Source organism: Nicotiana attenuata, unplaced genomic scaffold, assembly GCF_001879085.1.
Source record: "Nicotiana attenuata strain UT unplaced genomic scaffold, NIATTr2, whole genome shotgun sequence".
NCBI lineage: Eukaryota > Viridiplantae > Streptophyta > Magnoliopsida > Solanales > Solanaceae > Nicotiana > Nicotiana attenuata.
The window spans coordinates 35,796-48,466 of NW_017676264.1; the positions used below are offsets into that span (position 1 = coordinate 35,796).

The 12,671-nt window shown below is 40.5% G+C and overlaps 1 protein-coding gene across 1 annotated transcript; it reads left to right on the forward strand.

The window, feature by feature from the left end:
• Positions 1-8,178: 8,178 nt before the first annotated feature.
• Positions 8,179-12,667, forward strand: LOC109220888 (protein NRT1/ PTR FAMILY 6.3-like; the record flags this gene model as incomplete). The annotated part of the gene is made up of 5 exons (XM_019385358.1): positions 8,179-8,542; positions 9,149-9,326; positions 9,497-9,536; positions 10,328-10,899; positions 12,139-12,667. Coding segments are annotated over exons 1-5 (1,437 nt in total), but the record flags the coding sequence as incomplete, so codon positions are not given.
• Between the last annotated feature and the right edge of the window lie 4 nt (positions 12,668-12,671).

Consider the following 12,671-nt stretch of genomic DNA (forward strand, 5'->3'; position numbering starts at 1 on the left):
TGCTCAGTCAGCTTGCCCAGTTCACTTTGGGGCATCATCGGGCCATGGTTCTCACAGTTCTCATCAGGGCCATTCATCACTTAGTGCCCTCCCAGCCTAGAGTTCGTCCCGTGCTCCATCAGTTCAGGGCTCTTCCATGCCAGGTTCTTCTGTTAGTCATCCCGGTGCTAGGGGTTCCCTTCAGTCCCCGTCGCCAGCACCAGCACCAGCACCAGTGAGTTGTTATGAGTGTGGAGAGTTGGGGCATATGTGGAGATAATGTCCTCGTCGTCATGGGGGTCCACCTCAGCATAGGAGTCAGCCATCGGCTTCAGCACCAGATCCTTCACCACCCACCCAATCAGCTAGGGGGGAGGACAGTCAGCTAGGTCGCCCCAGAGAGGGAGGTCGATTAGGTGGTGGTCAAGCCCATTTCTATGCACTCCCATCCAGACCAGATGCTATTGCATCGGATGCTGTGATCATAGGTATTGTCTCAGTTTGCCACAGAGATGCCTCTGTACTATTTTATCCTGGTTCTACTTTTTCATATGTGTCATCATATTTTGCTCATTATTTGGATACGCCCCGCGAGTCTCTTATTTCATCTATTTGTGTATCTACTCCGTTGGGCGATACTGTTATTGTAGACCGCGTATATTGGTCGTGTGTGGTGACTATTAGGGTTTTGGATACCCGAGTGGACCTTTTGTTGCTAAGTATGGTTGATTTTGATGTGATATTGGGCATGGATTGGTTATCTCCGTGTCGTGATATTTTGGATTGTCATGCCAACACAGTAATGTTGGCTATGCCGGGGGTGCCACGGATTGAGTGGCGAGGTTTGACAGGCTATGTTCCTAGTCGGGTGATTTCATTCTTGAAGGCCCAACGGATGGTTGGGAAGGGTTGTCTTTCTTATTTGGCTTTTGTTAGGGATGTCGGTGAGAGACCCCTTCCATTGGTTCAGTTCCGACAGTGAGGGATTTTCCAGATGTGTTTCCTGCGGACTTGCCGGGCATGTCGCCGGACAGGGATATTGACTTCAGTATTGATTTGGTACCGGACACTCAGCCCATTTCTATTCCACCGTATCGTATGGCACCGGCGGAGTTGAAGGAGCAGCTTCAGGAACTCCTTGATAAGGGGTTTATTCGGCCTAGTGTGTCGCCTTGGGGTGCACCTGTTCTATTTTTGAAGAAGAAAGATGGCACGATGAGGATGTGCATTGATTACAGGCAGTTGAACAAAGTCACAATCAAGAACAAGTATCCTTTGCCTCGCATTGATGATTTATTTGACAAGCTTCAGGGAGCGAGAGTGTTTTCCAAGATTGATCTCAGGTTAGGGCATCACTAGTTGAAGATCAAGGACTCGAACATCATTAACACAGCTTTTAGGACCCGATATGGTCATTATTAGTTCCTTGTGATGTCTTTTGGGCTGACCAATGCCCTAGCAACGTTCATGCATTTGATGAACAGCGTGTTTCGGCCTTATCTCGACTCGTTTGTTATTTGTATTCATTGATGATATTCTGGTGTACTCGCGTAGTCAGGAAGAGCACGCTGAGCATTTGAGAGTTGTATTGCAGTGGTTGAGGGAGGAGAAGCTTTATGCAAAGTTCTCCAAATATGAGTTTTGGCTCGGTTCAGTTGCGTTCTTGGGGCACGTGGTGTCTAGTGAAAGTATTCAGATTGATCCGAAGAAGATAGAGGCGGTTCATAGTTGGCCCAGACCGTCCTCAGCCATAGAGATTCGTAATTTTCTTGGTTTGGTGGGTTATTACCATCGGTTCATTCAGGGATTTTCATCTATTGCATCACCCTTGACCAAATTGACTCAAAAGGGTGCTCCTTTCAGTGGTCGGATGAGTGTGAGGCAAGCTTTCAGAAGCTCAAGACTACCTTGACCACAACTCCAGTGTTGGTTTTGCCATCAGCTTCAGGTTAATATACAATATATTGTGATGCTTATGGGGTCAACATCGGGTGTGTGTTGATACAGGAGGGTAGAGTGATTGCTTATGCTTCTCGTCTGTTGAAGCCCCATGAGATAAACTACTTGTTCACGATTTGGAGTTGGCAACCATTGTTCACGCATTGATGATTTGGAGGCATTATCTCTATGGTGTGTCTTGTGAGGTGTTTACCGATCATCGTAGCCTCCAACACTTGTTCAAACAGAAGGATCTCAATTTGAGGTAGCGGAGATGGTTGGAGATGCTAAAGGACTATGATATTACTATCTTATACCATTCGGAAAAGGCCAATGTAGTGGCCGATGCCTTGAGTAGGAAGGCGGTGAGTATGGGCAGTTTGTCATATATTCCTGTTGGGGAGAGACCTCTTGCAGTTGATGTTCAGGCCTTGGCCAATCGGTTTGAGAGGTTGGATATTTCGGAGCCCAATCGGATCTTAGCTTGTATGGTTTCTCGTTCTTCCTTGTTTGATTGTATCAGAGAGCGCCAGTATGATGATCCTCATTTGCTTGTCCTCAAGGACATAGTTCAGCACGACGATGCTAGAGATGTGACTATTGGTGATGATGGGGTATTGAGGATGCAGGGCCGGATATGTGTGTCGAATGTAGATGGGTTTTGGGAGTTGATCCTCGAGAAAGCCCATAGCTCGCGACATTCCATCCATCCGGGTGCCGCGAAGATGTACCAGGATTTGAGACAACACTATTGGTGGAGGAGATTGCAGAAGGATATAGTGGGGTTTGTAGCTCGGTGTCTCAATTGTCAACAGGTGAAATATGAGCATCAGAGACCGGGTGGCTTGCTTCAGCATATGGATATTCCAGAGTGGAAGTGGGAGCAGATCATCATGGATTTTGTAGTTGGACTCCTACAGACTTTGAGGAAGTTCGATGCTATTTGGTGAATGTGGATCGGCTGACCAAGTCCGCGCACTTCATACCTATGTGTACTACCTATTCTTCAGAACGGTTAGTTGAGATTTATATCCGAGAGATTGTTCGCCTGCTTGGTATCCCGGTTCCCATCATTTCAAATAGAGGTACTCAGTTCACATTGCAGTTTTTGAGGGCCGTGCGGCGAGAGTTGGGTACTCAGGTTGAGTTGAGCACAACTTTTCACCCTTAGACAGACGGGCAGTCCGAGCGCACTATTCAGATATTGGAGGACATGTGCACGCTTGTGTCATTGATTTTGGGGGTTCATGGGACCAGTTTCTACCGCTCGCGGAGTTTGCATATACCAACAATTATCAGTCGAGTATTCAGATGGCTGCATATGAGGCTTTATATGGGAGACGGTGTAGATCTCCAGTAGGTTGGTTTGATCCAGGCGAGGCAAGGCTTTTGGGTACAGACTTGGTGCAGGATGCCTTGGACAAAGTGAAAGTAATTCAGGAGCGGCTTCGTACAGCCCAGTCGAGACAAAAGAGTTATGCTGACAGAAAGGTTCGTGATGTGTCTTTCATGGTTAGGGAGAAGGTTCTATTGAAGGTTTCACCTATGAAGGGTGTTATGAGATTTGGGAAGAAGGGAAAATTGAGTCCTCGGTTCATTGGGCCTTTTGAGGTGCTCCGAAGGATTGGGGAGGTGGCTTATGAGCTTGCTTTGCCACCTAGCTTGTCGAGTGTGTATCCGGTATTTCATGTTTCTATGCTCCGGAAGTATATTAACGATCTGTCTCGTGTTTTGGATTTCAGCATGGTTCAGTTAGACGGTGATTTGACCTATGATGTGGAGCCAGTGGCTATTTTGGAGCGGCAGGTCTGAAAGTTGAGATCAAAGGATATAACTTCAGTAAAAGTGCAATGGAGAGGTCGGCCCGTGGAGGAGGCTACTTAGGAGACCGAGTGGGAGATACAGAGCAGATATTCACACCTGTTTGAGGCTTCAGGCATGTTTCTAGACTCGTTCGAGGACGAACGTTTGTTTAAGAGGGGAGGATGTAACGACTCGGCCGGTAATTAATTTCATGAGTTATAGCCCCATTTCCCTTATTTCTTCTTCTTTATGTGCTCTTCAGTTGTATTTCATCATATTGTGTTGGTTGGTTCGGGTTCGGAGTGGTTTTGGAGTGAATTGAGACACTTACTTAGTCTCTTTTAAGTAGGCTTAAGTTGGAAAAGTCAACCGGAAGTTGACTTATGTGTAGATGATCTCGGATGTGAATTCTAATATTTCGGTTAGCTCCGTTAGGTGATTTTGGACTTGGGAGCGCGTCCGGAATGTGATTTGGAGGTCCGTGGTAGATTTAGGCTTGGATTGGCAGAATTGGAAATTTGGCATTTCTCGGTCGGCATTGGAATTTTTTTGATATCGGGGTCGGAATGAAGTTCCGGAAGTCGAAGTAGGTCTGTAGTGTCATTTGTGACGTGTGTGCAAAATTTCAGGTCATTCGGAGGAGATTTGGTAGGTTTCGGCATCGTTTGCAGAATTCGGAAGTTTGGAAGTTCTTAGGCTTGAATCCGTGGGTGATTTGGTGTTTTAATGTTATTTGGAGTGTTCCGAAGGTTTTGGTAAGTTTGAATGGTGATAAGTGACTTGTTGGTATTTTTGGTTGAGGACCCGAGGGCCTCGGGATGAATTTGGATGGTTAACGGATGAGTAGAAATTTAGTTGGTGCAGCTGAAGTTGTTGCTTCTGTTATTTCCGCACCTGCGGATTGGGGACCACAGGTGCGAGGTCGCAAATGCGGTGAGGAAACCGCAGATGAGGACTTTGAGGTCCAAGAGGAGAAACCGCAGATGCGGTGTGTTGGACCCATCTGCGTACCCGCATGTGCGGTTCCTGGGGCGCAAAAGCGGTCCTGGGTGTTTAAGTGAAAACTGTAGGTGCGGTTGATTGGACTGCAGATGCGGTTGCGCAGGAGCGGTAGAAGGACCGCAGATGCGGAAATGCTGGACAGAATGTATATAAAGGTTCCTTCGCGATTTTTTGCCCATTCTTCACCATTGTTGGGCGGGTTTTGAGCTTTGGGTAGTGCTTTTCAAGAGGAATCGAGGGTTATCAGTTGGGTAAGTTTCTTGGGCTTTATTACTTGTGTTTATGATTCCTACTGTTTAATTAGGAAATTAGTGGGAATTTGGGGTGAAATTGAAGGGATTACGGCTTGGAATTAGTGAGTTTAAATTGAGGATTTGAGGGACCATTTGAGGTTGGATTTTGATGATTTTGGTATGTATAGACTCGGGAGTGAAAGAAGTTTCTAGTTTTGTAATTTTTGTCAGATTCCAAGACGTAGTCCCGGGGCCGGGTTTGGATGAATTTCGGGATTTTTGTATAATTTGATGATTTTTTGTATGGATTTGGTTCATTGGCCTTTAATGATTGCATTGTATTGCTTTTGGTTAGACTCGGGACGTTTGGAGGCCGATTCTAGAGGCAAGGGCGTCGCGGAGTAGGGATTTGACCGGTTCGAGGTAAGTAATGATTGTAAATCTTGTCCTGAGGGTATGAAGCCCCGGATTACACATCGTTTCACTATTTTGAGGTGACGCACATGCTAGATGACGAGCGTGTGGGCGTGCACCGTTGGGGATGGTGACTTGGTCCGTCCTATAGCAACTATTAAGTTGCGTATTTGACTGGAAACTTGAAACTTATGTGTTTTAGAAAGAATTTCTATAATTTGGGCTGAATGCCATATTTGGACTCTGCCAAGCTGTTTGGACACTTGGGGGCGTTTTCTTATTATTTCCTCACTGTTTTGATTTAAGATCTGTACTCACTCATGGTATATTTTACTGATTTTATAACTCAATTTTTATTACTCCGTTTTAGTGCATAAAATGATATTTTGGGCTAAGCACCCTATTTTACTGATAGCCCGAGTGGCTTGAGAGGTTTCTGACTGAGTGAGGCCGATGGCCTGTGTTGTAAGGATATTATGGAAGCGAGTTGCACGCCGCAACATGTTATTACTGATTTGTGATTTTGAGAGGCCGAGGGCCTGACTTATTATGCCACGAGGTGGCTTGTTATAGCGCTTGGGCTGTAGGAGCCCCTCCGGAGTTTGCACACCCCTAGTGAGCGCGGGTACCCTGAGTGAGTGATATGATGTAATGCCCGAGGGGCTGTTCTTGATTCATGTTGTGTCTGAGGGGCTGTTTACGAGTGATTGTGAGGTTGCTCGAGGGGCTGATTCTGAGTGATGTTATGCCCGAGGGGCGGTTTATGATCCTGTTGCCCGAGGGGCTGTTTATGAACTATATTTTGCCCGAGGGGCCGTTATGATTTTCATCACTTTATTTACCTTTATTACTTACTGAGTTGACGTACTCACATTACTCCCTACACCTTGTGTGCAGATCTAGGGGTCGCTGCACGTGCTAGCGAGCGTTGATCTTCATCCGCCGCGGATATTTCGGAGTTGGCAAGGTAGCTGCATGGCTTCTCCCTCCTATATCCCTATAGTTATTAGTAGTTGATTTTCAGACTATTTTAGTCTTGTCATATTTCGCCGCAGTTGTAGTATTTGTTCATGACTTAGTGACACCCGAGGTCGGGCTTTTATTTCCGCAATTTGGTTTTGAATTTATCCCTTTTACGGTAATTTCAGTATAAAAAAGGTTGTTATTTAAACTTTAAATGAAATATTGAATTACTTTGAAAATGTGTCGGCTGGCCTAATTTCATGATAGGCGCCATCACGATCGGGTTGGTTTTGGGGTCGTGACATTTAAATTTCTGATAAGATGATCACATACTTTTAAAATTTATAGAATTTGTAAATACCGAAAAGAATGCAACATGTATAACGTGCTATTATTCATATGTTAGTGTATTTTAACCCTTTATAAATGTCAAAGCGCCATTTGTTTGGGAAAAAAAAAAGAGTTGGATTAGGTTGGAATTTGGAAATTCTACAGAAATTAAGAAAAACAAGGTTCAGTGTATTATATTTGGTTTAAATGATTACTTTCTAGAAAAAGCGGCTAGAGATATGAATTTCACCAGTTGAAGCTACTCTCGTTCTCTAAACATGGCTTATGTTTAGTCTGCCTGGACGGGCAACTCCATATCCAGGGCTCGAACCCGAAATCCTGGATAAGGATGAAAGAGTACTTACAATTCCACTTCAATTCTTGTTGGTACCATTTACTAGATTCTCGACGCCATTCAAAATGATTTTTGTCCGTCGCAAAAAGGCTAGTCAGAAAAAACGTTCGATAAATTTGGTCAAAAAGTCAAAAAATTAAAATTTAAACTACTATTTATTTCTTTTTAAATAGCTCACTTAATTAATATTTTCTTGATTAAATCAATAAGGAACTATGAATATAATGCTTAGAACGTTTTGTTTATGTATTGGCCATGCAATTAATTCTACACAACAACTTTAGCCTTTAGGCCATTTAATCGCTAAGCAACAAATAATCATATAGTTGCAAATTTCCTGGGGCCAGAAAAGTTACTATTCTGTATACAAATGTAAAGGAAATTATATTGCATGTTCTGTTGTTGATACCCATCACCCATTATTGATGGCTACATTAACTCTCAAGATTCCGATAAGTCTACAAAATCTTGTGATATGCATGGTTGCAACAATGAGTCTTCTTAGGCCTTAGGCTCGAGTCCCGGGCATAGAAAAATTTTGATATGGAACGCGTCCCTCTTTTATGGGCGTGAATCTAAATTAGGCGATTCCCCGTGACGAATATCGTGGTGAAAAATATATTTTTTTCCACTAGCTTGGTTGATTACGAGCAATAGATAACATATACTACTATCAGAGTAGGCTACCTACATCAGACCCCCTTAGAGTGCGATCCTTCCCCGAATCTTGAGTGAACGCGGAATGCTTTATGCACCGCACTACCATTATTTAGATAATAGATACACTTGTGACTTTTATTTATCATTGGTCTTTATTTAGGTACAACTTTTATTATCATTTAGAATACCAAATCAATAATAATAATTATCATTGCAGCTCAATCCCAAGTAAATTTGAGTCGGCTATATGAATCTTCACTCATCATGTCACTTTGGTTAGATTTATCACAGTCAATAGTATACAACAAAAAAAAAAGGTAATCCAACGATTATTAAATTAAAATGGTAAAACAATACTTAGGGTCTGCCAAATTAACTTTTACAAGGTAATTAGAGTAAGGATTCATGTGCATAAAGAAGAATAGAAGTTAGTCAAATTACAGTCAATCATTTCCTGTAGCATTTGATGCTGGGACAACTTCTCATCCAACAAAAAAAAGCGAAAAAGGAAAGACTATCCTGGGGAGTTGCTACTGCCATTGAAAGTGGACCATGTGGAATAAAATATTTTTGTGTATTAAAAAATGGTTAAAAATGCAATTGAGTTGCCTCTAGGCCATGGCTATAAAAGGGTAATGGAATCAATTGAATCTGCAATCTTCTTCTAGTTTTTCCATATTAACCTTTTTTTCTCATTGCTTATTGGGTCCAATTTTGTGGGCAAAAGTGCAAGAAAAAGTTGCTAAAATGGCACTTCCTGAGACACAGCAAGATTCAAAAGCTTTACCAGATGCTTGGGATTACAAAGGAAGACCAGCTCTTAGATCCTCCTCTGGTGGCTGGGCTAGTGGTGCAATGATTTTAGGTGTGACTCTCTCTCTCTCTCTTTCTCCCTTTCTCCCTCTCTCTCAAATTAAACCGTCACGTTAAATGGCGGGATTAGACAAGGTAGGAGTCCATGTCAAACCCCCGCCATCTCAAGGTGGCTTTAACAAGAAAAAATGGCGAGATTAGACGGGAAGAGATAGTCTTGTGAGTAAGTATTATATCGTTTCTGGTAGAATCAGAGAACAACCCAATATTGCGATATTGATTGAGCAGGGAGTGCTAGTCTAACTGCCTATATACGGGTAATAGATCGAGGATTTTCATGTCCTGAAAATAAGAAAGTAGTTTGTCTACCATACTGAACGCTTCTGCCATATTGAATGCTTCGTTGAATGTGATGATACGCGTTCTATATAAGGAGTTGATTTGCATCTTTACCTGGCAGTTAGACGTGTATATACCTTTGTTAGACCTCGACCCGCCTACTCGGGTCTAGTATGAATATATTGAAAGAAGTGCTCTAAGTGTGTATAGGGTTTTGTTTGCTCACAAAACTTTGCCTTCTCTTCTTTTTTAAACTTTCTATTCTTTGATATTTTTTTCTTTGATTTTCCTATAATGTTCTTGGTTTTTTTTATTATAGGTGTTGAAGCTGTGGAGAGGCTAACAACACTAGGGATTGCTGTAAACTTGGTGACATATTTGACTGGAACTATGCATTTAGGGAATGCTTCTTCAGCCAACAACGTTACCAATTTTCTTGGAACTTCTTTCATGCTCACTTTACTTGGTGGTTTTGTCGCCGACACTTTCCTCGGAAGGTTCGTGTATTATACTCTTTCTGTCTCAATTCATATAATACAGTTCAGATTTTGAGAGTCAAACTTCTTAAGTTTGACTGACAATTCGGACATGCATACTTTAAATGCTGGAACTTCATTTGGATTTTTTTTTTTGTTAACATATTTTCTATTTATCTTAATTTTTGCAGGTATCTTACAATTGGTATCTTTGCCACTGTTCAAGCAATGGTAAGTGTCAATTTTTGTTAATTCTTTTCCTTATATAAGTGAGATTGAAATTGATGCATGTACTTTTTTAAAGAATCTGTGATGAGGAGATTCGAAATATTCAAGGAAGACTATATAGCATAAATTAAATGTAAGAGTCAAGAGGGAGATGAAGTTGATCTAATCACATTCAAAAATCAGTCATATTATAATTGATGTGAAGAGGAAATTCGGGAAATGGAAAATGAGAAAACTTAAATAAAACTAAGGACCCTTGATCTAATTAATTTGTTGTGAAGAGGAAAATCGAACAAGGAAGAAGAAGACTAATGATGATTGTACAAAGAGGAAAGAGGAGGAAGAAACATGTATTCTTTACACTAGTTGCAGTTCTCATACATATAAAAAAAATTAAAAAATTAATCTTTATATTTTCAGTATATATAATTTAGTTTCAAGAAATAATAATATTTATTAAAAAGATTTAACTTTAATATCAAGAAAATTTTGAATTAATTTCTTGTCGTAGCCAATGGCAGAAACAAGATTTCACTAGGATTCAAAAAAATTTAAAAAGTAAACACGTGAAGAAGCTAAGGAGAATATTCGACATCTAATACAGGTACATAAAAAAATTAACCTTATTTATATATATCATAATTTTCGGATGAAGGGGGTTCAGCGCTCCGCTTCTGCTCGTAGGTTACCTATCTTATTACCTAGGTTACTGATTTCACTTATTATGAACAGTTAGTATAGAAGTTTTTTTGCAACTCTAACCAAATTTAATTTCCATTTGTTATGATGAATAGGGTGTTACAATCTTGACCATATCCACTATTATCCCAAGCCTACGACCACCAAAATGTGAACAAGTTGGTAGCTCATCATGCATCCCCGCAAATAGCAAACAACTCATGGTCCTATACATTGCCCTATACATGACGGCGCTCGGCACTGGCGGCCTAAAATCGAGCGTCTCCGGCTTTGGCACCGACCAATTCGATGATTCCGACAAAAAAGAAAAGGGACAAATGATAAAATTCTTCGATTGGTTCTTTTTCTTTATTAATGTTGGCTCGCTCGGTGCAGTTACAGTATTGGTGTATATTCAAGATAATTTGGGAAGAGAGTGGGGTTATGGAATATGTGCATGTGCTATTGTTATTGCACTTGTTGTGTTCTTATTTGGGACAAGGAAATATAGGTTCAAGAAACTTATGGGCAGTCCATTGACACAAATTGCTTCAGTTATTGTGGCTGCTTGGAAAAAAAGGCATTTAGAATTGCCTTCAGATTCTTCACTTCTCTTTGAAATTGATGATATTTTTGTTGAAGGAAATAAAAAAAGGAAGCAAATGTTGCCTCATAGCAAGGAGTACCGGTGAGTTTTAATTTGTCTCATCAAAATGCCTGAATTTACTTTCATTTTTTTTATACTTTTTTCAGATAATCAAAATAATATATACTTAAGCTCTCTCCATGTGACCTATAAATCACGGGTTCGAGCCCTGGAGACAGCCACTAATGCTTGAATTAGAATATGTTATCTACATCACACCTCTTGGGTACGACCCTTCCCCGTACCCTATGTGAACGTGGGGTGGATGCCTTGTGCCCCGGCTTCCCTTTTGCTCTTAAATTATACATACTGATAGTGTATAGTTTTTTTACAGTATTAATATAATTTAACATATGATAGAAGGTTAGTTAATAACTATTTTTTTTTTGCAAGTCATGAATGATTGAGTCCTAATTCTAGATATTAGACAAATAGACATTACCCTAGTTGAATCTTGTACAGTAAAGATTCTCTTTTTTTTTTTTTAATCTTCTTTTGTAAAAGAANCATTATTTACAATTTTAAATAATAATTCAAAGTAGGTGATAGTTATTAAAAAAAAAAAAAAAGCAAAAGAGAAGTTGGTGCCAAACTATGAACTTATCCCCATATATAGTTGGCCAGTTTTTTGATGGCTAACTATCAACCAATTTTTAAATATCTAAATTATTTCCATTTTGAAATGGACAGCCTATAAAGTATTATATGAGATACTTTGTTATTTGACTAACTATTGAATGTATGGGGGTGGGGGTGGGGGTCCCCCTACAATCGGAGTAGACAAACGAATAACTTAAAAGATAATTATATGTAATTGTGCATACCAAGTGAAACTATTTGCTTAGAAAATAATTCAACGTGCTTAAACATTCTTTACTGTGTCAGCGACTTGGCATGAATACAAGTTAAATTTTTTTTTTTTAGTCATTCGTTCGATATTCTTGGCCCTTTTTGTGTTCAAGAACATAATGAAGTTTGCAACATTCCCCACATAAATATTTTTAAAAATAAACAAAATAGCAATGAATTAAAGGACTATTGCATGTAGGTTCGATGGTAATTTCAAAACCCTTAGGGGTCGTTTGGTTGAGAAATAAGCTATCCAGGATTAATTATCCCGGAGTTATTATCCCACCCCCCATAGGGATAAAATACCACTATAGTCTCGTGATTAATTATCTCTTATTTCTCGTACCAAACGAGCCGTTTGAACATCAAATATTGGTTCCGCCAATATACGTAGGTCATAGTTTTGACCATGTGTTTGTCTTATTTTTGCAGATTCTTGGACAAGGCAGCAATTAAGGAAGATCATGACCTTGAATCTAATGGCACTAACGTTGTAATTAACAAGTGGAAATTAGCAACGTTAACCGATGTTGAAGAAGTAAAATTATTAATCAGAATGTTACCAACTTGGGCCACAACTATTATGTTCTGGACTGTCTATGCACAAATGACAACATTTTCAGTGTCACAAGCTACAACAATGGATCGTCACATTGCAACCTTTGAAATTCCACCTGCTTCACTCACAGTATTTTTCGTCGGAAGTATACTCTTGACCGTAATTTTCTACGATAGGATTATCGTTCCAATTTGTCGTCGTTTCATGAATAAACCTCATGGACTTACCCCATTACAAAGAATTTTCACAGGGTTAGTTCTTTCAATTTTGGCCATGATAGCCGCTGCCCTAACCGAGGTTAAGAGGCTAAAAGTGGCACATTTGCATGGATTGACCAATGATGCAAATGCTACAATTCCATTGACTGTATTTTGGCTAGTTCCGCAATTCTTGCTAGTGGGAGCAG